General features: G+C 49.4%; 2 protein-coding genes and 1 long non-coding RNA gene across 5 annotated transcripts in view; 2 read left to right on the forward strand and 1 right to left on the reverse strand.

Moving 5' to 3' along the window:
- LOC119566044 overlaps positions 1–1,887 on the forward strand; it is a 109,688-nt gene extending 107,801 nt beyond the window's left edge. For all 3 annotated transcript variants that reach the window (XR_006290560.1, XR_006290559.1, XR_006290561.1), the window contains one exon: positions 1,671–1,887. This is a non-coding gene — a long non-coding RNA (uncharacterized LOC119566044). The remainder of the gene's footprint in view (positions 1–1,670) is intronic.
- Positions 1–27,680, forward strand: part of LOC102930774 (class I histocompatibility antigen, F10 alpha chain) — a 1,343,638-nt gene that overhangs the window by 678,939 nt on the left and 637,019 nt on the right. The window lies entirely within an intron of this gene.
- Positions 3,909–27,680, reverse strand: part of LOC122465601 — a 56,018-nt gene continuing 32,246 nt past the window's right edge. The window contains exons 2-7 of the mRNA XM_043545713.1: positions 20,142–20,408; positions 19,771–19,893; positions 19,433–19,512; positions 18,903–19,008; positions 18,597–18,692; positions 3,909–4,762 (exon numbers count right to left, since the gene is read on the reverse strand). Of these exons, the coding sequence (XP_043401648.1) occupies positions 4,715–4,762; positions 18,597–18,692; positions 18,903–19,008; positions 19,433–19,512; positions 19,771–19,893; positions 20,142–20,165 (477 nt within the window). The 5' untranslated portion in view covers positions 20,166–20,408 and the 3' untranslated portion in view covers positions 3,909–4,714. The remainder of the gene's footprint in view (positions 4,763–18,596; positions 18,693–18,902; positions 19,009–19,432; positions 19,513–19,770; positions 19,894–20,141; positions 20,409–27,680) is intronic.

Raw genomic sequence — 27,680 nt, forward strand, 5'->3', positions numbered from 1 at the left:
CAGGGGCCATGAGCTGAACCCACCATACCTCTGGCCCGTGACATCACCACCCGTCCCTGCAGCTCTCCATCTGTCTCGCTGTCTAGCAAAACCTCAACCCTCTTCCAGCCCCACTGTATGCCACATACAGCCCTTCATCTATCAGATGAGTGTGTGAGGCAATCTCCTCATGCATCCTGCCGGCCCTCTGGGTGTCCGTGCAGTGCCCAGCACAAGGAGGTGTGGACAGGGCCGGATTAACCTTTTGTGGGCCCCCATGGGGGAATGGGGCATGGCATGAGGGGAGGTTGATCCCCAGAGTGAGGGGTTGGCGGGGGGTGGGGGTCGGGGACGACGGGCACAGCTCCGGTCTGCGCAGCCCTATACGAGGGCACTGTTTGTAAACCCACAGCTGCCAGACACATACTGGCCCATCCAGCCGTCCGCTGCCAGCGTGCTCTGCCATACCACCTCCCCTTCCCACTACGCCCACCCCCTTATGCCCAGGAACTCCCATGCCCAGTGCCCCCTCACCCAGAGATCTGGCCCACAGATCCCTATGCCCAGAACCCCCCACTGCCCAGTGCCCCTCTCACAGCCCCCCTACAACTGCCCAGCACCCCATATTCCTGAGGGAATTCCCCCGGGCAGTTCTGTGGGAACTCCCCAGACACAGCTCCTACAGCCAATCAACCAGCACTGAACAAATATCCTTCCAGGCCAGATTTTAGCGGAGAGTCTCTAAGCCTCACTGCGGGGAGCTTCCCCCCACCAGCCCTGAACAGAATATCGCTGCCAGCCTCCAGCCCAGGGTTGAGCCTTCACTTCCTCCCATGCAGCTCTCAGAGAAAAAGCTCCTTCGGTTCCCCGAAGGGGAAAATCCACAAACAAACCTTCCCTTTGCTCTCACACCTCTAGGGGCCCAGGCCAGCCAGGTATCCATCCCAGCCCATGCAGGGGTAGGAGTTCCTGCTGCTCCCTGTTGACAAACACTGATCTTGGGCTGCCCTGGGGGGGCTGGGGGAGCTGCCCCATTTTCCACACGTACGTCCTGTTTCTGGGAAGGAAGAACTACGGCCCTAGCGTTAACTCCCTGCTGCACCGTGCTCTGCACAATGCCAGAGCCTCACCGGGCCGGAGCCTCCTTTGTCAGCCACCTGCGAGAGGAGCAGGCTCGTTTCCACAAGACTTGGGGAGTTTGGGGTGACGGGGCAGAGGACGAAAGGACACAACAGACAGACACACACCGTTGTGGTAGTGGACACTTCAGGCCGTGGCCTGTTTATCATTCCCCCCCCACCACCATTGCAGCAGTGACTCCTGGTGGCCACGTGAGGCAGTGCCCTGCATGTGTCCCCCCAGCCAGTGCTGCAGTGACCCCTGGGGCCCAGTTTGAGAACAGGTTTTGTGTACCTCATGTGTAGCCTGCGTGTACCTCACGCCTTGGGGCAGTGAAGTGTGGTAGCCAGCTAACACAGGGCACAGTCTGACGTCTGGTGGCCACGTGGGGCAGTGGCCTGTGTGTACCATCTCCACTGGCGCCGTGACCCCTGGTGTCTTGGTACTAAGATGCAGCCACATCTGGGTTACACAGTGGGGCTGTATATTGGCCAATGGGGATAGGCCCCCACTGTTCCAGGAAGTAGACAAGGTCTAAGATACCAGAGCAACTGCTGCTGCTATTTCAACAGGAAGAGAAGGAGGAGGCTGCAGGATGGTGATGGAGAGAAAATCAACACTGCAGGAGCAGGAGAAGGTAAAGACCAGGAGAATCCAGAAGCCAAGTCACCAGAGAGGTACAGGGAACCTCTCTGCAACCTCCCCAAAACTCTCATTTGAAGAGGGGTGTGGACTGTGGAATATGTAGCTTTCTCCCAAAAAACATAAAGAAATAGCTTTGAGCTCTGATGCGCTATGTAGGTCAGTTCTTTGATGGGGTTAGTGAGGGGTTCAATTCCATTTAACTAATCCATTTTCAAGTCACACCTTCTACTAATCAAAATTCATTTTGCTGAGTGTCCCCCTGTTGGCAAGCCCTGAATTCTCCACGCTGACCCGTCCCTTCAAGGCCCTGGGTTTGTGGTACAGGAAGGGCTTGATCACTTTTTATAGTGGGGGAGCTGAAAGCCGGCTAGCTGGACTCCCGTGTGTTCACAAGCAGTGTGAAAAAACACAATTCCTGCTCACACTACTCAGGGGCAGCACAGCTCCGGGGTTCTCAAGGATCACACAATAATGCTCGCTTCAGAGGCGTGCGCACGGGGTGGGCCCAGGCACACCCGAATCAGGGTTGCCCCAAGGGAAAAAAAAAAGGGGGGGGGCGGCCGGACTGCTGGAGATGGGGGGCGGTGGAGACTGGGGTAGGGGGGCCCTGGCCCAGCCACTCTTCTCCGCCCCCGCTCTCTCCTGCGGGGGAGAAGCTTGGTGGGGCTGCGCCCCGGGCTCGGTCCTGCTGCTCCGAGGCCGCCGGCAGCCAAGCTCCCGCCTCGCCCCGCAGCTCGCTGCGGACTCGCCCCACCTCCGCCCCCTGCCCCCGGTCCCCGGTGTGCCGGGCAGAGAGAGGGGGACGTGGAAAAGAGGCGGGGACAGGGCCTTGAGGTAGGGGGTGGAATCCGGGTATACCCCCTCCAGCCCCCTCCTGTGAAACACTCAGGGCAGGGGGCTGGAAGCACCCCCACGACTCCAGCGCACCTCCCCAGCCCTGACCCCTGCAGCCCTCTCCCACACACGCAGCCCTCTGCCCTGACTCCTGCACCCCCCTCACACACACCCAGTCCCCAGTTCTGACTCCTGCACCCCCCACACATCCCCACCCCCACCCTGAGCACCAAACTGGAGCTCTTGCACCCTCCCCCCACACATATCAACCTGCACCCCTCGCACCGAATGGGAGCTCCCCCAGGTAAGCGCTCCACACCCCCAACCTCCTGCCCCAACCCTGAGCCCCCTCCCTCATTCTACCTCCTGTTCAGACCCTGCACCCCAACCCCCAGCCTTCTCCTTCACACCCAGCCCTGTGCTCCGTGCACCCCACCCTCAGCTCAGTGCAGAGCGAGATGAGGAGAATGGGCTAGAACCAGGGAGAAGGTAGGTACCCACTCTATGTGGGCAGGAGTGGGGGGGGATCCTGTTTACCCCCTCCCCAGACCTGCTCTGCTTGCAGTTTACCCCTGGCCCCTTTCTTGCTTCAAGGATCAATCCTAGCTCCTGCCCCACTGTGCTTTTGCCCTCAGACCCTGCCTTGCTCCAGTCAACAGGGACTAATCCTCCCCCCATCCTCTGCTGTGCTCATCTTGCCCCTGTCCCCTGCCTCACTCCAGCTGGGGACCAATCCTTCCCCCCGCCCCCATGCCCAACTTTGAGGGTGGATAAAAATCAATTACTTTTTTTAAAAAATCAAATAATCGGATTTTTTTAATTTAAATTGGATTTTTGAGGAAAAAATATCTAAAGATTGTTTTAATTAAGGTACATCAGAGATGCTTAGTTTTGCAGTTCTCAAACTGTGGATTTGTGTCTCCAGAGGTAACGTGCTTGTTAACAGCAAAAATGTTTTAAATAAATAAATAATATAGAGAAGTGAGAAATAACAGACCTCAACTCTATTGTCCCTCTGCAGATATGTGGACACAGGGTCAACCCCTTACCTCTCTTTAAAAGTGAAAAGTTTCAAAGAGTTCAATAAATAGAAGATTGTTGGGGGCAGAATAGATCTGGACAAGGAAAAGAAGTCTGGAGATAAACGTGAGAAGGGAGAGACATATGCTTTTTGTTAAACTATTATGTTTGCTGTTGAAGAAAAATATCCAGAATACTTCATGTTGTTGTTTTAGTTAAATAAAGCAATTTAAATATCTGTCTGGGGATGTTCTCTTCCTAATACAGCCTGGCAAGAAAATCTTCCAAATATTAATGATTAACCTGTTGAATTGGAGAGAGTTCACCTCCCAATAACTTCATAAATCTCTGCGTCAGTTACCTTTGGTAAATGAAATAACCAAACACGCATTCATTTTGTGACATAGCTGTAAAACTCATCTGAAAAGTTTTCCAAATAAATCACGGTATAAAAATGTATACTGTTTCCCTTCTAAAAGTGAAACCTACATCGAACTCTGAGTTGTGAAGAATATGTATTAAGGTTATAACAAGCAACAAGAATGAACTTTTATGTAGAAAACCATGATTAAATGGAGACTTCCTGACAAGTGATTTAAATCAAATCCACCCTGCCCGCTGTACTCTTGCCCCGGCCTCTTCATTCCCCAGGGGGGCCCACAAATATGTTTGGTGCCAGGCCCACAAAAAGTCAATCCTGCCCTGTTCCTAGAACGAACCCTCATTGAGTGGGGCGATCCCCAGGGAGCAGCTCCAACCTCCAGCGTGTCTGGCCAGTGGCAGGACATGAGCACGGCAAGGGAGGGGGGTGGCAGTGACATCACACAGGCCTTTTGCAGGAGCTCAGACGATTGGTCAAAGGTGGTGGGGAGGTGGTGACCTCACAGACAGATGCTGACATCAGCCAGGCAGGACGGGGAGGGGCCAGGGAAACCTCGGCGACCCCTGTGGCTTCACTTCAGCGAGTCTCCTTCTCGAGGTCTCTCCGTGAGGACTGAGAGGGGATCAGGGGTCACGTACGTGAGCACCAGGGGGAACCTCTGTAGAGTTTTCTCCTTTCCTTTCATAGATTTATTGATAGAAAACAGACGTCCCTGTTGAGAAGGTAAGAGCCTCCTCAGGTCTGAAACCTCTTCAGTCGGATCCATCTGCTGACAGTTGAATTCTAGGCGTGGAAAACAGAAGCTTAAGGGGGCAGAATTTTATTCCGCACCTGAATTCTGTCCCTTAGAATCACTGGGGACATGAGGGTTAGTCCTTTTTATTTCACCTTTTCCTCCATTCCTCCCTCCTTTCTCTTCTTCTCTTGCATCTTTTGTCCTTTCTCCTCTTCCCCTCCCAACACCAGGAGGTTTGTGTGTGTTTGTGAATCCACTGATCTTCCTTCATGTGGGAACAGATGATACCGATAGATTCTCGTTGGAACGTATCAAGGAAGACTATGCCAGGCTTGGGAAGAAGCTTTAGGAAATTGAGGCTCAGGTGATCTTCAGTGGGTTTCTGCCTGTTCCTAGAGGTGGGCAACAAAGGTGTGACAAGATTATGACTATCAACAGATGGCTCAGGCAGTGGTGCTGTAAGGAGGGCTTTGGGATGTATGGCCACTGGGAGGCATTCATGGAGAGAGGACTGTTCTCTCCGGATGGACTTCATCTGAGTCGGGAAGGAAATAGACTTCTCGGATGGAGACTGGCACAACTGATTAAGAGAGCTTTAAACGAGGAATTTGGGGGAGATGGTTGGAAGATGTACAGGTAATGTCCACACCGGATTTTAATATTGAGAGGGAAGAAAACAAAGTAATGAAGGATACAGCTGTGAGTAGGAGAATGGACATAAGGAGGAAGGGCAGTGTGGATACCAGTCTAATAGGTCATACTGGCGGTAGAATGTCAATGCCTAATCGGGTAAAGAATGTGATTGAGGGCAAACAGCAAAAATGAAGATGTTTGTACACCAATGCGAGGAGCCTAGGTAACAAAATGGAGGAACTAGAGCTACTGGTGCAGGAAGTGAAACCAGATATTGTAGTGATAACAGAAACACGGTGGAATAGTGGTCATGACTGGAGTTCAGGTATTGAAGGGTATGTGCTGTTTAGGAAAGACCGAAATAAAGGCAAAGGTGGTGGAGTAGCATTGTCTATCAATGAGGAGGTAGATTGTAAAGAAATGAGAAGCGATGGAATGGATAAGACAGAGTCTGGGCAAAAATCACTTTGGGGAAGAAAACTACTAAAGCCTCCCCTGGGATAGTGCTTGGGGTGTGCTACAGATTGCCGGGATCTAATTTGGATATGGAGAGAGACCTCTTTAATGTTTTTAATGAAGTAAATACTAATGGCAACTGTGTGATAATGGGAAATCTTAACTTCCCAGATCTAGACTGGAGGATAAGTGCTAATAATAATAATAGGGCTCAGATTTTCCTAGAGGTGATAGCTGATGGATTCCTTCATCAAGTAGTTGCTGAACTAACAAGAGGGGATGCCATTTTAGATTTGGTTTTGGTGAGTAGTGAGGACCTCATAGAAGAAATGGTTGTTGGGGACAACCTTGGTTTGAGCGATCATGAGCTAATTCAGTTCAAACTGAATGGAAGGATAAACAAAAATAGATCTGTGACTAGGGTTTTTGATTTCAAAAGGGCTGACTTTCAAAAATTAAGGAAATTAGTTAGGGAAGTGGATTGGACTGAAGAATTTATGGATCGAAAGGCGGAGGAGGCCTGGGATTACTTTAAATCAAAGCTGCAGAAACTATCAGAAGCCTGCATCCCAAGAAAGGAGAAAAAATTCATAGGCAGGAGTGGCAGACCAAGCTGGATATGCAAGCATCTCTGAGAGGTGATGAAGAAAAAGCAGAAAGCATACAGGGAGTGGAAGAAGGGAGGGATCAGCAAGGAAAGCTACCTTATTGAGGTCAGAAGACGTAGGGATAAAGTGAGAAAGGCTAAAAGTCAAGGAGAGTTGGACCTTGCAAAGGGAATTAAAACCAATAGTAAAAGGTTCTATAGCCATATAAATAAGAAGAAAACAAAGAAAGAAGAAGTGGGACCGCTAAACACTGAGGATGGAGTGCAGGTCAAGGATAATCTAGGCATGGCCCAATATCTAAACAAATACTTTGCCTCAGTCTTTAAGGAGGCTAATGAGGAGCTTAGGCATAACGACAGCATGAGAAATGGGAATGAGGCTATGGAGATAGATATTACCGTATCCGAGGTAGAAGCCAAAAACTCGAACAGCTTAATGGGACTAAATCGGGGGCCCAACTAATCTTCCTCCAAGAATATTAAAGGAATTGGCACAAGAAATTGCAAGCCCATTAGCAAGAATTTTTAATGAATCGGTAAACTCAGGGGTTGTACCATATGACTAGAGAATTGCTAACACAGTTCCTATTTTTAAGAAAGGAAAAAAAGTGATCCGGGTAACTACAGGCCTGTTAGTTTGATATCTGTAGTATGCAAGGTCTTGGAAAAAATTTTGAAGGAGAAAGTAGTTAAGGACATTGAGGTCAATGGTAAATGGGACAAAATACAACATGGTTTTACAAAAGGTAGATCATGCCAAACCAACCTGCTCTCCCTCTTTGAGACAGAAACAGATTTTTTAGACAAAGGAAACGCAGTGGATCTAATTTATCTAGATTACAATAAGGCATTTGATACGGTGCCACATGGGGAATTATTAATTAAATTGGAAAAGATGGGGATCAATATGAAAATTGGAAGGTGGATAAGGAAGTGGTTAAAGGGGAGACTACAGTGGGTCATAGTGAAAGGCAAACTGTCAGGCTGGAGGGAGGTTACCAGTGGAGTTCCTCAGGGATTGGTTTTGGGACCAATCTTATTTAATCTTTTTATTACTGACCTTGGCACAAAAAGTGGGAGTGTACTAATAAAGTTTGTGGATGACACAAAGCTGGTACGTATTGCCAATTCAGAGAAGGACCAGGATATCATACAGGAAGATCTGGATGACCTTGTAACCTGGAGTAATAGCAATAGGATGAAATTTAATAGTGAGAAGCGTAAGGTCATGCATTTAGGGATTAATAAGAAGAATTTTAGTTATAAGCTGGGGACACATCAATTGGAAGTAAGAGAGAAGGAGAAGGACCTTGGAGTATTGGTTGACCGCAGGATGACTATGAGCCGCCAACGTGATATGGCCGTGAAAAAGCTAATGCGGTCTTGGGATGCATCAGGCAAGGTATTTCCAGTAGAGATAAGGGGGTGTTAGTACCATTATAAAAGGCATTCTTCACCTGGAATACTGTGTGCAGTTCTGGTCTCCCATGTTGAAGAAGGATGAAATCAAACTGGAAAAGGTACAGAGAAGGGCTACTAGGATGATCCGAGGAATGGAAAACCTGTCTTATGAAAGGAGACTCAAGGAGCTAGGCTTGTTTAGCCTAACCAAAAGAAGGCTGAGGGGAGATATGATTGCTCTCTATAAATATATCAGAGGGATAAATACCATAGAGGGAGAGGAATTATTTAAGCTCAGTACCAACGTGGACACAAGAACAAATGGATATAAACTGGCCAGCAGGAAGTTTAGACTTGAAATTAGACAAAGGTTTCGAACCATTATCAGAGGAGTGAAGTTCTGCAACAGCCTTCCAAGGGAAGCAGTGAGGGCAAAAAACCTATCTAGCTTCAAGATTAAGCTCGATAAATTTATGGAGGAGATGGTATGATGGGACAGCATGATTTTGGCAATTAATTGATCTTTGACTCTTCGTGGTAGATGGGGCCCAGTGGCCTTTGATGGGATGTTGCATGGGAGGGGATCTGAGTTACTACAGAGAATTCTTTTCTGGGTATCTGGCTGGTGAGTCTTGCCCACATGCTCAGAGTTCAGCTGATCGTCATATTCGGGGTCGGGATGGAATTTTCCCCCAGGGCAGATTGGCAGAAGCCCTGGGGGTTTTTCACCTTCCTCTGCAGCATGGGGCACGGGTCACTTGCTGGAGGATTCTCAGCACCTTGAAGTCTTTAAACCATGATTTGAGGACTTCAATACCTCAGAGAAAGGTGAGAGGTTTATTGCAGGAGTGGGTGTGTGAGATTCTGTGGCCTGCATTGTGCAGGCCAGACTAGATGATCATAATGATCCCTTCTGACCTTAAAGTCTCTGAGTCGATGACTGTCATGGCTGGGTCAAGGACAGCCAGACCTACTGGTCAGAGCCAGAGTCCACGCTCACAGGACAGGAGTCATGAGTCAGCTGGGTCAGGATACTGGAAGATCAGAAGCAAAAAACAAACTTGCGACCACAACCACAAATCAGATGCCAGGAAATCAAGCCAGGGGAGCGGCAGCAGAAAGAGGCAGCACATGGTCCAGAACAGGGAGCAGCCCTGGTGTTCAGACAGCTTCCTCTTCCTGCTGCTGTCTGAAGCAGGGCCAGGGGGCCAGTTAGCTGCTCTCCGACTCCTCCAACAGGACCTCAGGAGTGGAGCCTCACACTGGGGCTGAACGTCGTGGGTCCTGGGTAAGCAATTTTCAGCAGGCTTCCAGGTGGAGAGTTGGAGCGTGGCTGCTTCCGTGAACCCTGCAGACCCGTGGGTCATGACAGTGAGTGATCTCTGCCCGCTCAAACTTCCTGCAGGAAACAGTCACCAGGATCCTGGACACATCCTCTGAGAATAACATGAGGATAACATGATGAGAAATAGGTCTCTGTACCAGGGCTGGGATCCAGGGACAGGGAAACCTCCCAACAAGGATATGTAGCAGGAGCCCCCTGTTTGTAGCAAGAGCCCCAAGTGGCAGGACGAGTGAACGGTTCTTACCTCCAGGAGATGTATGGGATCTTCCATCTGAGTCTCAATGGGACCCATGTTGCTTGGTTTCACAGGATGAGATAACCTGTCCGCACTGCTCCCTGAGTTGGGCTGGCTGCAGGATATATCTGAGAGGCTGGGACAGAGCCTGAAAGACAGATCTGACAATCAGGGTTCTGTCACCCCAGGGGGAGAACAGAGGGTCTGAACCCCAGAGAATAAGCAACTGAACCAACCAATACCTGTTCTGGATCTAGAGGCGGCTTCAGTTTGCTAGCAGGAGACTGTACAGGAGACCTTGCAGCTGGGGGGCGACGCAGGCACTAACATGGGCATGGAAGTTTGAGGCACAGGGCAGAGGCCTGTGTGGGGCTAGGAGGGCAGGGGTTGGAGAAACAAGAGCAGAGGATCAAACACGTTCTTAAGGTGGGTCAGGATGGTGCCCATTTCAAAGATAGAGAAAGTGAGGCACCAGGTGGGAGAGTGACGTGGCCAGGATCACGTTACCACTCAGTGGCAGGGCTGCACTACAACCTGTTCCCTGCTCTCATCCCTGGACCCTGCTGCCCCTGCTGTATGACCACTCCGGCCATCCTCTCCCAGAGGCCATCCCCACCACTCTCCATTACTGGCTGTTTCCACAGTGGAAGCAGGCTTGTAACAGAGTTCACTCACCGATAGGTTCCCCTTCCTGGCAAGGCCTGGTGCCACAGCTTTCTTGCTGGGCTAGCACCCCGGCCAAGAGTCGGTGGGGCACTCTGGCAGTTTTTTGCCTGGGAACTCAGCCCTTCAGCCAGGTGACCGTCTTTTAGCCCACTCCTTCCTGGGTCGCGCTCATCCTAAACTAAAAGTCCAAAAATGTCTTTGTCATAAATATAAAGGGAAGGGTAAACCCCTTTAAAATCCCTCCTGGCCAGAGGAAAAATCCTCTCACCTGTAAAGGGTTAAGAAGCTAAAGGTAACCTCGCTGGCACCTGACCAAAATGACCAATGAGGAGACAAGAGACTTTCAAAAGTTGGGAGGAGGGAGAAAAACAAAGGGTCTGTGTCTGTCTGTGTGATGCTTTTGCCGGAGACAGAACAGGAATGGAGTCTTAGAACTTAGTAAGTAATCTAGCTAGGTATGTGTTAGATTATGATTTCTTTAAATGGTTGAGAAAATAGCTGTGCTGAATAGAATGACTATTCCTGTCTGTGTGTCTTTTTTGTAACTTAAGGTTTTACCTAGAGGGATTCTCTATGTTTTGAATCTAATTACCCTGTAAGGTATTCACCATCCTGATATTACAGAGGTGATTCTTTTCTTTTTACTTCTATTAAAAGTCTTCTTGTAAGGAAACGGAATGCTTTTTCATTCTTCTAAGATCCAAGGGTTTGGGTCTGTGGTCACCTATGCAAATTGGTGAGGATTTTTACCAAACCTTCCCCAGGAAGTGGGGTGTAAGGGTTGGGAGGATTTTGGGGGGAAAGATGTGTCCAAACTCTGTTTTTTCAGGAACCCAGATAAAGTTTGGTGGTGGCAGTGGAAATCCAAGGGCAAAGGGTAAAATTAATTTGTACCTTGGGGAAGTTTTAACCTAAGCTGGTAAAAGTAAGCTTAGGAGGTTTTCATGCAGGTCCCCACATCTGTACCCTAGAGTTCAGAGTGGGGAAGGAACCTTGACATGGTGGCAGAGTGGTGGGATTAACCTGAAATCATTTTGAGATCAATTTGAGATTTTTTGAATGAGAAAAACAGATTTTAGAAAGGAAATATTTTTTTTCCTTTGGGGCTGTTGTAAAGGAGGTCCCACTGAAAGCAGCTAGTTTTTTCTCTGCTTTGGGGCCAGAGCAGAGACAAAAGGGGATTATCTTTGTGAATTGCAGGTTTTCTTTGCCTGGAGGCAGGGTATTTAACCTCCTGCAGGGAAATTCACAGTCTTCACAAACCTGAGGTTTTTTTCCCCTAAAAGTAAATAGTGGGGTGTTCTATACCCATTTGCCTGGAGACAAAAGTGGTAGGGTTTTTTTTTTTTAGGATTTTGATTTTTTTTTACAAGGAGCACAGATTTGAAAAGGAATTTTTTTTTCCTTTGGGGCTGCTGGAAAGGAGGTTTCCAAGTAGTGGAGGTTTTTTGCTTTGATTTGGGGCCAGAGCAGAGACAAAGGGAATTGTCTTTTTCTGTAGGCTGCCAATCACTATCAGAGAATAGGTATCCTATTCCAGCACAGCAAAATTTTACAGCCAAGTTTTGTTTGTTTATTTCTAAATCTCGGGTGTAAAGTTAGTTAAAAACAGAGAGGTTAGGATGACAGACTCCACGGCTCAACAAAAGCTGGAATTAGCCAGATTTCAGGCTGAGGAAAAACAAAAGGAACATGAAAGACAGATAGAACTTATGCGGCTGGAGAAGGAAGTACAGGAGGCTGCCCACAGGAGGGAAATGGAGGCAAGGAAGCATGTGGAGGAGGAGAAGGAAAAAGAGAGGAAGCATGAACTGGAGATGGAGAAGGTAAAGGCTCAGCAGAATATACCAACAAACCCTAGCAATCCTTCTCCAGGTACCACTTCCCATCCCAGAAAGTTCCCCACCAACAAGGCAGGCGATGATACGGAGGCCTTCTTAGAAAACTTCGAAAGGGCCTGCCTTGGGTACAGCATCTCTACTGACCAATACATGGTAGAGCTGAGGCCGCAGCTCAGTGGACCCTTAGCTCAGGTGGCGGCTGAAATGCCTAAAGAACACATGAAGAAGTATGAACTGTTTAAATCCAAGGTGAGAGTCAGAATGGGGATAACACCCGAGCATTCTCGTCGGAGGTTCAGAGCCCTAAGGTGGAAACCAGATGTGTCATTTACCCGACACGCCTACCACCTTGTGAAACATTGGGATGCCTGGATATCAGGAGCAAGTGTTGAATCTCCAGTAAATTTGCCCTTCCTAATGCAAATGGAACAATTCTTAAAGGGTGTTCCTGAGGAAATAGAAAGATCCATCCTAGATGGGAAGCCCCAAACTCTAATCGAGGCAGGAGAGATTGGAGCCAGATGGGTGGAGGTGGCAGAGAAGAAGAAAACTGGTCGCAGTTGGAGCAGAGACCAGAAGGGACAACCCCAGACCACACCCTATTACCGGGGGCTGCCCAAGGCCCCATCTACCTCCCAAAGAACCCTCCAGACACCCTATCGTCCCACCACCCCATTCTCCAGCAACCCGCCTCGCCCCAGTGACCTGTCAGCTCTTGTTAAACCCTGGATTTGTGCTGGAAATGGCCCACCTTGATTAGCATACACATTGTAAGGAGAGTGGTCTCTTTAGATAAGCTATTACCAGCAGGAGAGTAGGTTTGTGGGGGGGGGGGCGGCGGGGGGTGAGAGAACCTGGATTTGTGCTGGAAATGGCCCAACTTGATTATCATACACATTGTAAGGAGAGTGATCACTTTAGATAAGCTATTACCAGCAGGAGAGTGGGGTGGGGGGAGGTATTTTTTCATGCTTTGTGTGTATAAAAAGATCTTCTACACTTTCCACAATATGCATCCGATGACGTGAGCTGTAGCTCACGAAAGCTTATGCTCAAATAAATTGGTTAGTCTCTAAGGTGCCACAAGTACTCCTTTTCCTTTTTGCGAATACAGACTAACACGGCTGTTACTCTGAAACCTGTCATTACGCAAGGCACTGCATTTAGCCGTATGGAGTGGAAATCTGTCAACTGCATGAAAAAACTTGTACAGATACAGACAGACATCATCTTCCTTTCCAAATGCAAACAGATGGACATCATACCAAAAGGACTGAAGGTAAAAAATCCATTACAATCTACATACCACACAGACTATGCTGACAGCTTGTGCCACACGCTCTCAAAGAAACTGCTGAATAACCTGATCAACATCCTCTACAGCAAACGGGGAAAGATTAAGAATGAGCTCTCAAAAATGGATACTCTCATAAAAAACCAACCTTCCACACAAACTTCCTCATGGCTGGACTTTACTAAAACTAGACAAGCCATTTACAACACACACTTTGCTTCTCTACAAAAGAAAAAGGACACTAAATTTTCTAAACTACTACATGCCACAAGGGGCCACAGCAACGGTTCCCTCAACCCACGCAGCAATATTGTTAACCTATCCAACTATACTCTTAGCCCAGCAGAAGCAGCTGTCCTATCTCGGGGCCTCTCCTTCTGCCCCTCCACCCGCACGAACATGATACAGTTCTGTGGTGACCTAGAATCCTACTTTTGACGTCTTCGACTCAAGGAATATTTCCAACATACCTCTGAACAACACACTAATCCACAGAGACCTCCCTACCAACACTACAAAAAGAAGGATTCTAGGTGGACTCCTCCTGAAGGTCGAAACAGCAGACTGGACTTCTACATAGAGGGCTTCCGCCGACGTGCACGGGCTGAAATTGTGGAAAAGCAGCATCACTTGCCTCATAACCTCAGCCATGCGGAACACAATGCCATCCACAGCCTCAGAAACAACTCTGACATCATAATCAAAAAGGCTGACAAAGGAGGTGCTGTTGTCATCATGAGTAGGTCGGAATATGAACAAGAGGCTGCTCGGCAGCTCTCCAACACCACTTTCTACAAGCCATTACCCTCTGATCCCACTGAGAGTTACCAAAAGCAACTACAGCATTTGCTCAAGAAACTCCCTGAAAAAGCACAAGATCAAATCCGCACAGACACACCCCTGGAACCCCGACCTGGGATATTCTATCTACTACCCAAGATCCATAAACCTGGAAATCCTGGGCACCCCATCATCTCAGGCATTGGCACCCTGACAGCAGGATTGTCTGGCTATGTAGACTCCCTCCTCAGGCCCTACGCTACCAGCACTCCCAGCTACCTTCGAGACACCACTGACTTCCTGAGGAAACTACAGTCCATCGGTGATCTTCCTGATAACACCATCCTGGCCACTATGGATGTAGAAGCCCTCTACACCAACATTCCACACAAAGATGGACTACAAGCCGTCAGGAACAGTATCCCTGATAATGTCACGGCTAACCTGGTGGCTGAACTTTGTGACTTTGTCCTTACCCATAACTATTTTACATCTGGGGACAATGTATACCTTCAAATCAGCGGCACTGCTATGGGTACCCGCATGGCCCCACAGTATGCCAACATTTTTATGGCTGACTCAGAACAACGCTTCCTCAGCTCTCGTCCCCTAACACCCCTACTCTACTTGCGCTATATTGATGACATCTTCATCATCTGGACCCATGGAAAAGAAGCCCTTGAGGAATTCCACCATGATTTCAACAATTTCCATCCCACCATCCACCTCAGCCTGGTCCAGTCCACACAAGAGATCCACTTCCTGGACACTACAGTGCTAATAAACGATGGTCACATAAACATCTCCCTATACCGGAAACCTACTGACCGCTATTCCTACCTACATGCCTCCAGCTTTCACCCTGACCACACCACACGATCCATCGTCTACAGCCAAGCTCTGCGATACAACTGCATTTGCTCCAACCCCTCAGACAGAGACAAACACCTACAAGATCTTTATCAAGCATTCTTACAACTACAATACCCACCTGCGGAAGTGAAGAAACAGATTGATAGAGCCAGAAGAGTTCCCAGAAGTCACCTACTACAGGACAGGCCTAACAAAGAAAATAACAGAACGCCACTAGCTGTCACCTTCAGCCCCCAACTAAAACCTCTCCAACGCATTATTAAGGATCTACAACCTATCCTGAAGGATGACCCAACACTCTCACAAATCTTGGGAGTCAGGCCAGTCCTTGCCTACAGACAGCTCCCCAACCTGAAGCAAATACTCACCAGCAACCACATATCACACAACAGAACCACTAACCCAGGAACCTATCCTTGCAACAAAGCCCGTTGCCAACTGTGCCCACATATCTATTCAGGGGACACCATCACAGGGCCTAATAACATCAGCCACACTATCAGAGGCTCGTTCACCTGCACATCCACCAATGTGATATATGCCATCATGTGCCAGCAATGCCCCTCTGCCATGTACATTGGCCAAACTGGACCGTCTCTACGTAAAAGAATAAATGGACACAAATCAGACGTCAAGAATTATAACATTCATAAACCAGTCGGAGAACACTTCAATCTCTCTGGTCAGGTGATTACAGACATGAAAGTTGCTATATTACAACAAAAAAACTTCAAATCCAGACTCCAGCGAGAAACTGTTGAATTGGAATTAATTTGCAAATTGGATACAATTAACTTAGGCTTGAATAGAGACTGGGAGTGGCTAAGTCATTATGCAAGGTAAACTATTTCCCCTTGTTTTTTCCTACCCCCCCCCCCCCGAGACGTTCTTGTTAAACCCTGGATTTTTGCTGGAAATGGCCCACCTTGATTATCATACACATTGTAAGGAGAGTGATCACTTTAGATTAGCTATTACCAGCAGGAGAGTGGGGTGGGGGGAGGTATTTTTTCATGCTTTGTGTGTATAAAAAGATCTTCTACACTTTCCACAATATGCATCCGATGAAGTGAGCTGTAGCTCACGAAAGCTTATGCTCAAATAAATTGGTTAGTCTCTAAGGTGCCACAAGTACTCCTTTTCTTTTTGCAAATACAGACTAACACGGCTGTTACTCTGAATCCCGAGAGGACTGTCCTCTATCCATGAATGCCTCCCAATGGCCATACGTCCCAAAGCCCTCCTTATAGCACCACTGCCTGAGCCATCTGTTGATGGTCATAATCTTGTCACACCTTTGTTGCCCTTCTCTAGGAACAGGCAGAATCCCACTAAAGATCACCTGAGCCTCAATTTCCTTCAGCGTCTTCCCCAGCCTAGCATAGTCTCCTTTAATACTTTCCAGCGAGAATCTAGCCCTATCATTTGTTCCCACAAGAAGGATAATTAGGGGATTCATTCCCGCTCCCTTTAGAATCCTTTTCAACCTCAGGTCTACATCCCGTATCTTAGCACCTGGAAGACAGCACACCCTCCTATTCTCCAGATCAGCTCTGGTTACAGGCCTATCTATTCTTCTCAGTAAAGAGTCCCCAATCACATAGACCTGTCTTTTCCTAGTGACGGTGCTATTCTCCAGTCTATCTCCTGTTCCCTCTGGCTGCAAGTTCTTTCCATTCCTATTCTCCCTTGGAATCCTCTTTAACCCATCCTGTATCCTCCTGGGGCTCATATTTGGTGTAATCTCCATTAACTCTTCCCCTTTTCCTATAGGACTAGCCGCTCTTCTCTTCTTCCTTGCCCTTCCACCTTCAGTGACTACCTGCTGAGCCCCTTCTTCATTTTCCAACTCTGCATGCCTATTCTTAAGCTCTATTTCTCCTTCACTAGCCCGTCTTTTCCTCTGCCTGGTTCTTTTAGTCACATGCTTCCACTGACCACTTTCCTCACCCAGCAGTCTCCCCTCAGAATTCCTCAGTCCTGCTTCCATCTGCAAGTCTGAGCTTTTCCCTTCAGATACCTCATGTCTTTGCTCCATCATCTGCTCAAACCCCTTCCTAAACTCTACCAGACTTTCCATCTGCACCTCCAAACCTCGGATCTTTTCCTCCATCAGCTCTAGCAGACGGCATTTCACGCAGACAAAACTCTTACCAGGTGCCCCCTCCAGGATTATGGACATACCACAGCTTCCACATCCAGTCATCCTCCTTGTGTCTTCTGCTACATGGGTCACTCCCACTGCTGCCTCTGTAAAAAGAAAAGGAGTACTTGTGGCACCTTAGAGTCTAACCAATTTATTTGAGCATGAGCTTTTGTGAGCTACAGCTCACTTCATTGGATGCATACTGTGGAAACTGCAGAAGACATATGCACAGAGACCATGAAACAATACCTCCTCCCACCCCACTCTCCTGCTGGTAATAGCTTATCTAAAGTGATCATCAAGTTGGGCCATTTCCAGCACAAATCCAGGTTTTCTCACCCTCCGCCCCCCCCCCCCACACACACACAAACTCACTCTCCTGCTGGTAATAGCCCATCCAAAGTGACCACTCTCTTCACAATGTGTATGATAATCAAGGTGGGCCATTTCCTGCACAAATCCAGGTTCTCTCACCCCCTCACCCCCCTCCAAAAACCACACACACAAACTCACTCTCCTGCTGGTAATAGCCTATCCCAAGTGACCACTCTCCTTACAACGTGCTGCCTCTGTGTCTGTCAGACCCTTCCCACCTAAGTCCTGTTAATCTGGGAAACACAAACCCCACCAAAACCCACCCCCCACAGCAAAACACAAGCCCCACAAGACAAACTCCCCTGACAAACTCCCCCTCAAACCCCCCTGTCTACAGCTCTCTTTGCTAGCTCCTGTGCCGCTGCCTGACTCCCCAGACCTGCTCCAGCCCACCTACGCCTGGGGCCAGGAGCCTGGGGTCAGTGGCCACTGTCGTCGAACGCAGGGAGGGTGATGGTGGATCTGAGCAGGGCCATGCTGCTCCTAAGGGCCCTGGCTCTCTCTCGCAACACCCTGGGCACGATCCAGTAGTTAATGTGCTGTGGGGAAAGCAGGCAGCTCAGGATCAATGGGTAGGTGAATGTGTTGTGCTAATGAGCCCCTCCCCATCCCCAGGGGGCTGAGACGTGTGTGGGGGGGAATATCTAGTTCATTGATTGCAGAGCTTCCAAAGGGGATTGTTGCCCCAGGATGATGGTTGTGTCCTGCAGGTCACAACTTGTCACTGTCTCTCTAGATTGGGACAATGCTCGGTGTTGGGGCTGCTCCCATCCTCCCTGAACTCCTGATTCCTGAACAGCTTACCAGGAAAGAGACAGACCCCTTCCCCCTCCCTGGCTCTCAAGTCCTGGGTTGGGTGAAGGGACTGAGTGTGAGCACAATCCCCCCAGGAATCTCAGGGCTGATTGTGTGGGGTCCTCCTGGTTCTCTAGGAACGAGCCTGTGACTCTTCTCTGAGGACCGTCTTCTGGATCTCACAGGAGGGGTTCAGACTCTCGCTCCCCAAGCCAGCCAGGGGCCCTGTGGTTAGCGCTGAACAGAACCAGGCAGACCTCTGGCTTGAAGTCCCAGCTCCTTCCTCTGTCCTTCCAGGAGGAAGGGCCTGACACTGCATTGCACTAACTGCCCTGACCAAGGATGGCCCACTGCGGGCCCAGCTAGGAGGACAGACTGGAAAATGGATCTAAGAGTGAGGGTAAAATTGCCCCCACCCCTCTCATCACATTCACCTCCAAGATGTAGTGGAGCCTGTTGGTGCCTGGGGACTCTGCCAGCAGATTCCCCAGCATGGCATCCAGGATGTCTGGCAAGACCCTATGCAGATCCTGCAAAGCAAGGGAGAGTCATGGGTCAGAGTTAGGGAAACTGGGGCTACACCTGCCACAGGATAGGAAGAGGGGTCTGTGGGAAGCAGTGGTGAGACCCCCAAACACATATCCTGGCCTCTCTCATTCACATCCCACTGCAGGCAATTCGCAAGGATTCGTGGCAGGATGACAACTAGCTCTTCAAGCCATGACTTTAGCATGATCTACCTGGGCTTGGGTGGGGTCCTTCTCCATGCTCAGGGTGAACAGGGCATGAAGGGCAGCACGAAGGAGGTGGGTCTCCAGCTCTGGCTCCAGGGTGGGTGTCATGGTGCTGGCAAGAGAGAGAGGAGCCGGGATTAGACTGTGCAGTGCAGGGGTGGTACTGGCACCAACACGGACGTGAAACTGCAGGGAAATAGGCAGAGGCTGGCGAGAATGCAAACTGAGGCACCAAGCCAGGGAATGATAAGGCCAAGGTTTCCCAGACAGACAGTGGCAGGGCAGGAATAGCGCCTGTTCCCTGGACCCTGCTGCCCCTCCTGTATCTGATCCTGGGAGTCAGCCTCTCCCAAAAGCCATTGCACTGTTACTGGAATGAAAAGAACAGCCCAGCCAGGAGCGTGTGAACCTTCCCGTCACCTCTGCCAGAGGACTCACCCTCTGGAGGTGACCTGGGAGTGGGAGGGACAGTGACTCCCAGCCATGGACCTGAGCAGCACTGGCGTGAGGGGAACTGGGCAAGAGAGTCTCGGTACCTGAGGTTGCCCACAGCAATCAGGCAGTTGGCCAGGATGGCGCCGGGTGGAGAGTCATCAGGAAGCTCCTCAATGAGCTCCTGTGAAACCCAAAGGAGACAAAGGAGCGTGTGAGATTCAGGCCTCACTGACACTTTCCAATGAGAAGATTACACAGCCAGCACCCCACCCAGGCACCAGGATCCCCCCACCTGCCTCCCACTCCTCCAATTCCTGCCCACTATTTCTCCCCTCTCTTCTCCCCTATCTTCACCCCAGCAATCCCTGCCCTCAGCTGCCCCTCCAGCACCAGCCATCCCCCAGCTGGCTCCAGCTGCCGGGCGCCGTGTCTCGCTCACCACAATCCTCTCCACCACAGCCACCTTGCAGCAGTGCGGCTCCAGTGTGTCCTGCCCTCTCTGGTGTGCAGCGAGACACGTGGGGTAGATGGCATGCAGGAACGTGAGCTGCTGGGCCTCATCCTGCACCCACCAGGAGTGGGGTTAGGCAGGAGAGAGACAGTTAGCCAGGGACCTCCCTGCCCACACTCCCCCTTCTCAATGATGCCTTCAGCCCCCAGCTCCTTCTAGACTCCATAGCAAAGAGACCCCCCCCCACCACTGTCTTGGGCTCCCTGGGAGGTGCTTCCCCCCCGCCCCGCCCAATGGAGCACCATGGACCCATGGCAGCATCTTGTGTCAGTGGGGTTCACGTGGCTCAGACCAGACACCTGGGCTGGGGACCTGCCCCCCATAGCGTTGGGTGTTCACACTCGCGTTGAACCAGGCCTCCCAGCGCCGTGACCAAAAGAGCCGAAAGTCCCAGAACTCCGGACCCTCGTTCTGCGCCATCCACGCTGTGCGAGGCTCCACGCTCTGCATCCCGCCGGCGTAGACGAAGATGGCCTGATCGTCCACGTACCCAACACGGCTGAACCAGGGCAGCCCCGGGCCGGGCTCGGACACCACCGTGTTCAATACGCGCCTGGTGTGCAGGCCTGAGGGAGGGAGATTGGGGGCAGGGAGGTCAGACCCAACCAGACCCTGCCAGGGAGCCCCTGGCGATACACGAGAGGCAGGAGTGCTCCTGTGGGAGGGAGACCTGCGGAATGGCCCACAGAACAGCCTGCCCGGGGAGAAAGGGTGGTTGGAGTAGGAGGAGAAGTGGGGCAAGGATGGCCGGGGTGTGTGTGTGGGGGGGAGTTGGAGTGTGTGAGGAGTAGGGGAGCAGACAGGGAGAGTGTATTGGGGGCATGGGGGGGCTGAAGGGGAGTGTGAAGAAGGAAAGGGGGCCCAGGAGGAAGGGCAGAGCTGGAGGGGGATGTGAGGAGCAGGAGGGGGATGTTATGGGGGAGGGTGGGGCAGGAGAAGGGCTAGGGCTATAGGAGATGCAGGAGCTGAAGCTGGAGGTACAAGGGGGGGGCAGGGGGAATGTGTCCAAGGTGCAGGTGGGAGACAGGGCCCCAGCTGTGCACACAATTTACCATAAATTTATTCAGAATATAAGAACAGCCATACTGGGTCAGACCAAAGGTGCATCTAGCCCAGTATCCTGTCTGCCGACAGTGGCCAATGCCCGGTGCCCCAGAGGGAGTGAACCTAACAGGTAATGATCAAGTGATCTCTCTCCTGCCATCCATCTCCACCCTCTGACAAACAGAGGCCAGGGACACCATTCCTTACCCATCCTGGCTAATAGCCATTAATGGACCTGTCCTCCATGAACTTATCTAGTTCTTTTTTTAATCCTGTTATACTCTTGGCCTTCACATCATCCTCTGGCAAGGAGTTCCACAGGTTGACTGTGCGTTGTGTGAAGAAATACTTCCTTTTGTTTGTATTACACCTGCTGCCTATTAATTTCATCTGGTGATCCCTAATTCTTGTGTTCTGTGAAGGGGGTAAATAACACTTCCGGATTCACTTTCTCCACACCAGTCATGACTTTATGGACCTCGATCATAGCCCCCTTAGTCGTCTCTTTTCCAAGCTGAAAAGTTCCAGTCTTATTTATCTCTCTTCCTATGGAAGCTGTTCTATACCCAATATCACGTTTGTCGCCTTTTTCTGATGGGGTGACCACATCTGCACACTGTATCCACGATGTGGGCATCCCATGGATTTATATGGAGGCAATCAGATTTTTTTTATGATCTATCCCTTTCCAAATGATTCCCAACATTCTGTTCGCTTTTTTGACTGCTGCTGCACATTGAGTGGATGTTTTCAGAGAACTCTCCACAATGACTCCACGATCTCTTTCTTGAGTGGCAACAGCTAATTTAGACCCCATCATTTGATATGTATAGTTCAGATTATGTTTTCCAGTGTGCATTACTTTGCATTTATCCACATTGAATTTCACCGGCCATTTTCATAGAATCATAGAATATCAGGGTTGGAAGGGACCTCAGGAGGTCATCTAGTCCAACCCCCTGCTCAAAGCAGGACCGATCCCCATCTAAATCATCCCAGCCAGGGCTTTGTCAAGGCTGGCCTTAAAAACCTCTAAGGATGGAGATTCCAGCACCTCCCTAGGTAACCCATTCCAGTGTTTCACCACCCTCCTTGTGAAAAAGTTTTACCTAATATCCAACCGAAACCTCCCTCGCTGCAACTTGAGACCATTACTCCTCGTTCTGTCATCTGCTACCACTGAGAACAGTCTAGATCCATCCTCTTTGGAACCCCCTTTCAGGGAGTTGAAAGCAGCTATCAAATCCCCCCTCACTCTTCTCTTCTGCAGACTAAACAATCCCAGTTCCCTCAGCCTCTCCTCATAAGTCACGTGTTCCAGTCCCCTAATCATTTTTGTTGCCCTCCACTCGATGCTTTCCAGTTTTTCCACATCCTTCTTGTAGCATGGCACCCAAAACTGGACACAGTATTCCAGATGAGGCCTCACCAATGTCGAATAGAGGGGAACGATCACGTCCCTCGATCTGCTGGCAATGCCCCTACTTATACAGCCCAAAATGCCATTGGCCTTCTTGGCAACAAGGGCACACTGCTGACTCATATCCAGCTTCTCGTCCACTGTAACCCCTAGGTCCTTTTCTGCAGAACTGCTGCCTAACCATTCTGTCCCTAATCTATAGCAGTGCATGGGATTCTTCCATCCTAAGTGCAGGACTCTGCACTTGTCCTTGTTCAACCTCATCAGATTTGTTTTGGCCCAATCCTCTAAGTTGTCTAGGGCCCTCTGGATCCTATCCCTACTCTCCAGGGTATCTACCTCTCCTCCCAGTTTAGCGTCGTCTGCAAACTTGCTGAGGGTGCAATCCACACCATCCTCCAGATCATTTATGAAGATATTGAACAAAACCGGCCCCAGGACCGACCCTTGGGGCACTCTGCTTGATACCGGCTGCCAACGAGACATGGAGCCATTGATCACTACCCGTTGACCCCGACGATCTAGCCAACTTTCTATCCACCTTATAGTCCATTCATCCAGCCCATACTTCTTTAACTTGCTGGCAAGAATACTGTGGGACACCGTGTCAAAAGCTTTGCTAAAGTCAAGGAACAACACATCCACTGCTTTCCCTTCATCCACAGAACCAGTTATCTTGTCACAGAAGGCAATTAGATTAGTCAGGCATGACTTGTCCTTGGTGAATCCATGCTGACTGTTCCTGATCACTTTCTAAGTGCTTCAAAATTGATTCCTTGAGGACCTGCTGCATGATTTTTCCAGGGACTGAGGTGAGGCTGCCTGGCCTGTAGTTCCCAGGATCCTCCTTCTTCCCTTTTTTAAAGATGGGCACTACATTAGCCTTTTTCCAGTTGTCCGGGACTTCCCCCAGTTGCCAGGAGTTTTCAAAGATAATGGCCAATGGCTCTGCAATCACATCCACCAACTCCTTTAGCACTCTCGTATACAGCGCATCCGGCCCCATGGACTTGTGCACGTCCAGCTTTTCTAAATAGTCCCGAACCACTTCTTTCTTCACAGAGGGCTGGTCACCTCCTCCCCATGCTGTGCTGCCCAGTGCAATAGTCTGGGAGCTCACCTTGTTCGTGAAGACAGAGGCAAAAAAATCATTGAGTACATTAGCTTTTTCCACATCCTCTGTCACTAGATTGCCTCCCTCATTCAGTAAGGGGCCCACACTTTCCTTGACTTTCTTCTTGTTGCTAACATACCTGAAGAAACCCTTCTTGTTACTCTTAACATCCCTCGCTAGCTGCAACTCCAGGTGTGATTTAGCCTTCCTGATTTCATTCCTACATGCCCGAGCAATATTTATATACTCATCCCTGGTCATTTGTCCAATCTTCCACTTCTTGAAGCCTCTTTTTTGTGTTTAAGATCATCAAGGATTTCACTGTTAAGCCAAGCTGGTCGCCTGCCATATTTACTATTCTTTCTACACATCGGGATGGTTTGTCCCTGTAACCTCAATAAGGATTCTTTATAATACAGCCAGCTCTCCTGGACTCCTTTCCCCCTCATGTTATTCTCCCAGGGGATCCTGCCCATCAGTTCCCAGAGGGAGTCAAAGTCTGCTTTTCTGAAGTCCAGGGTCTGTATTCTGCTGCTTCCTTTCTTCCTTGTGTCAGGATCCTGAACTTGACCATCTCATGGTCACTGCCTCCCAGGTTCCCATCCACTTTTGCTTCCCCTACTAATTCTTCCCGGTTTGTGAGCCGCAGGTCAAGAAGAGCTCCGCCCCTAGTTGGTTCCTCCAGCACTGGCACCAAGAAATTGTCCCCTACAGTTTCCAAAAACTTCCTGGATTGTCTGTGCACCGCTGTATTGCTCTCCCAGCAGATATCAGACATACATGAACCTGAATTCTCTCTCAGTCCTCAAGGAGACACCTCAGGAAGGAGACTCCCTGCAGCAAAGACCCGGGGTCTCTGAGATCCCCCTGCCCTGCAGCCTGTCCTCCCTGGCCGTTGTCGTGGACTCTCTGTGAGGTCACCGCCTCCCAACCTCCTTTCACCAATCAGCTGAGTGCTGCAAAAGGACCTTGGGATGTCACTGCCAGCCCCACCCCTGCCCTGCAGGGCTCATGTCCTGCCCCGAGCCGGCTCCTCTGAATGTTTGAGCTGCTCCCCCTGGGTCACCCCCACACACTCAGTGGTCGTGCAAGGGTTCACGCAGGCCACACGTGGAACCATCAGAGGATGCTCAATGTGCCGCACTCGGTTTTGCAGAGATTTGGAGACTTGAAGGCCAGAAGAGACTCTTAGATCATCTCATCTGGCCCCCCAACACATCACAGGCCTCCTGCATGGCGCAGTAGCGAGTTTTGGACCAAAGCAGACTCCAGAAAGGCATCTCATCAAGAGATGGAGGAAGCACCACTTCCCTTGGTAGCCTGGAGGAAATTGATGCTGTGGGGGGCAGGGAATTGACCCCAAGGCCACACTTGTGAGTCTGTATCATAACACACATGCACAACAGCACTGCGCAAAGTATGTACACGTCACCTTAACTCTGATGTTTCCTAACGTTTAAAGGCCTGGTCTCCAGGGTGTTCTCTGTGCTTCTAGATCTATTCTGGGGAGAGATGCAATCATTTAGTTCAGAATGGTAGCCGTGTTAGTCTGTATCAGCAAAAAAAAAAAAACAACAAAAAACAAAACAAAACGAGGAGTAGTTCTGGCACCTTAGAGACTAACTATGTATTTGGGCACATTTGATGGTGTGGCTGATATGATTAGGTCCTAGGATGGTGTCCCTAGACTAGATATGTGGACAGAGTTGGCAATGGGTTTGTTCCAAGGATAGGTTCCTGGGTTAGTGTTTTTGTTGTGTGGTTGCTAGTGAGTATTTGCTTCAGGTTGGGGGGCTGTCTGTAAGCGAGGACTGGCCTGTCTCCCAAGATCTGTGAGATTGAGGGATCGTCCTTCAGAATAGATTGTAGATCCTTGATCCCTAAGGAACTCCACTGGTAACCTCCCTCCAGCCTGACAGTTCACCTTTCAGCAGGACCCGCTATAATCTCCCTGTTTTTAATTCATAGATTCATAGATATTGAGGTCAGAAGGGACCATCATGATCATCTAGTCTGACCTCCTGCACAAAGCAAGCCACAGAATCTCACTCCTGCGCAAAACCTCTCACCTATGTCTGAGCCATTGAAGTCCTCAAATCAGGATTTGAAGAGCTCAAGCAGCAGAAAATCCTCCAGCCAGTGACCCGTGCCCCATGCTATAGAGGAAGGCGAAAAACGTCCAGGGCCTCTTCTAATCTGCCCTGCAGGAAAATTCCTTCCTGATCCCAATTATGGCAACAGCTAAACCCTGAGCATTTGGGCAAGATTCACCAACCAGATACCCAGGAAAGAATTCTCTGTAATAACTCAGATCCCACCCCATCTAACATCCCATCACAGGCCATTGGGCCTATTAACCATGAATATTTACAGATCAGTTAATTGCCAAAATCATGTTATCCCATCATACCATCTCCTCCATAAACTTACCGAGTTTAATCTTAAAGCCAGATAGGTCTTTTGCCCCCACTGCTTCCCTTGGAAGGCTATTCCAAAACTTCACTCCTCTGATGGTTAGAAACCTTCGTCTAATTTCAAGTCTAAACTTCCCAGTGACCAGTTTATAGCCATTTGTTCTTGTGTCCCATTGGTACTGAGCTTAAATTTTAATTCCTCTCCCTCTCTGGTATTTATCCCTCTGATATATTTATAGAGAGCAATCCTATCTCCCCTCAACCTTCTTTTAGTTAGGCTAAACAAGCCAAGCTCCTTGAGTCTCCTTTCATAAGACAGGTTTTCCATTCCTCGGATCATCCTAGTAGCCCTTCTCTGTACTTCTTCCAGTTTCAATTCATCCTTCTTAAACATGGGAGACCAGAACTGCACACAGCATTCCAGGTGAGGTCTCACCAGTGCCTTGTAGAACGGTACTAAAACCTCCTTATCTCGACTGGAAATACCTCGCCTGATGCATCCCAAGACCGCATTAGCTTTTTTCACGGCCATATCACATTGGCGGCTCATAGTCATCCTATGATCAACCAATACTCCAAGGTCCTTCTCCTCCTCCGTTAATTCTAATTGATGTGTCCCCAGTTTATAACTAAAATCCTTGTTATTAATCCCTAAATGCATGACCTTACACTTCTCACGATTCAATTTCATCCTATTACTATTACTCCAGTTTATAAGGTCATCCAAATCTTCCTGTACGATATCCCGGTATCTCTCTAAATTAGCAATACCTCCCAGCTTTGGATCATCGGCAAACTTGACTAGCACACTCCCACCTTTTGTGCCGAGATCAGCAATAAAAAGATGAAATAAGATTGGTCCCAAAGATTGATCCCTAAGGAACTCCACTTGATCCTGCCCTGGAGATCTTTTAGTTCAGGGCTGAAGGTGGTGGCTGGTGGCGTTCTGTTCCTTTCTTTGTTGGGCCTGTCGTGGAAGACACAATGAAGGTGACTGGATGTGGAAGCTGCCGTATGTCCATGATCCTGGAGGGGGGACCTGGTAAGAGTTTTGTCTGCATGAAATGCCGTCTGCTCGAGCTGATGGAGGAGAAGATCTCAGGTTTAGAGAAGCACATGGAAAGTCTGATTGAGTTTAGAAAGGGGTTTGAGCAGATGATGGAGCAAAGACATGAGGTATCTGAAGGGAAAAGCTCAGACTTGCAGATGGAAGCAGGACTGGGGAATTCTGAGGGGAGACAGCTGGGTGAGGAAAGTGGTCAGTGGAAGCATATGACGAAAAGAACCAGGCAGAGGAAAGACAGGCTAGGGAAGGAGAAATAGAGCTCAGGAATAGGTTTTGAGAGTTGGAAAATGAAGAAGGGGCTCAGCAGGTAGTCACTGAAGGTGGAGGGGCAAGGAAGAAGAGAAGAGCGGCTAGTCCTATAGGAAAAGGGGAAAAGTCAATGGAGATTACACCAAATATGAGCCCCAGGAGGATACAGGATGGGTTGAAGAGGATTACAAGGGAGAATAGGAATGGAAAGAACTTGCAGCCAGAGGGAACAGGGGATAGACTGGAGAATAGAACTGTCACCAGGGAAAGGCAGGGCTACGTGATCGGGGACTCTTTACTGAGAAGAATAGACAGACCTGTAACCAGGCCAGGAGAAGGGCAACAAAGGCATGACAAAATTATGACTATCAATAGAGGGCTCAGGCAGTGGTGCTAGAAGGAGGGCTTTGGGATGTCTGGCCACTGGGAGGCATTCCTGGACAGAGGACAGTTCTCTCGGGATGGACTTCATCTGAGTAGGGAAGGAAACAGACTTCTAGGATGGAGACTGGCACACCTGATTAAGAGAGC

The sequence above is a fragment of the Chelonia mydas genome, chromosome 4 (assembly GCF_015237465.2).
Source record: "Chelonia mydas isolate rCheMyd1 chromosome 4, rCheMyd1.pri.v2, whole genome shotgun sequence".
Taxonomy (NCBI): Eukaryota; Metazoa; Chordata; order Testudines; family Cheloniidae; genus Chelonia; species Chelonia mydas.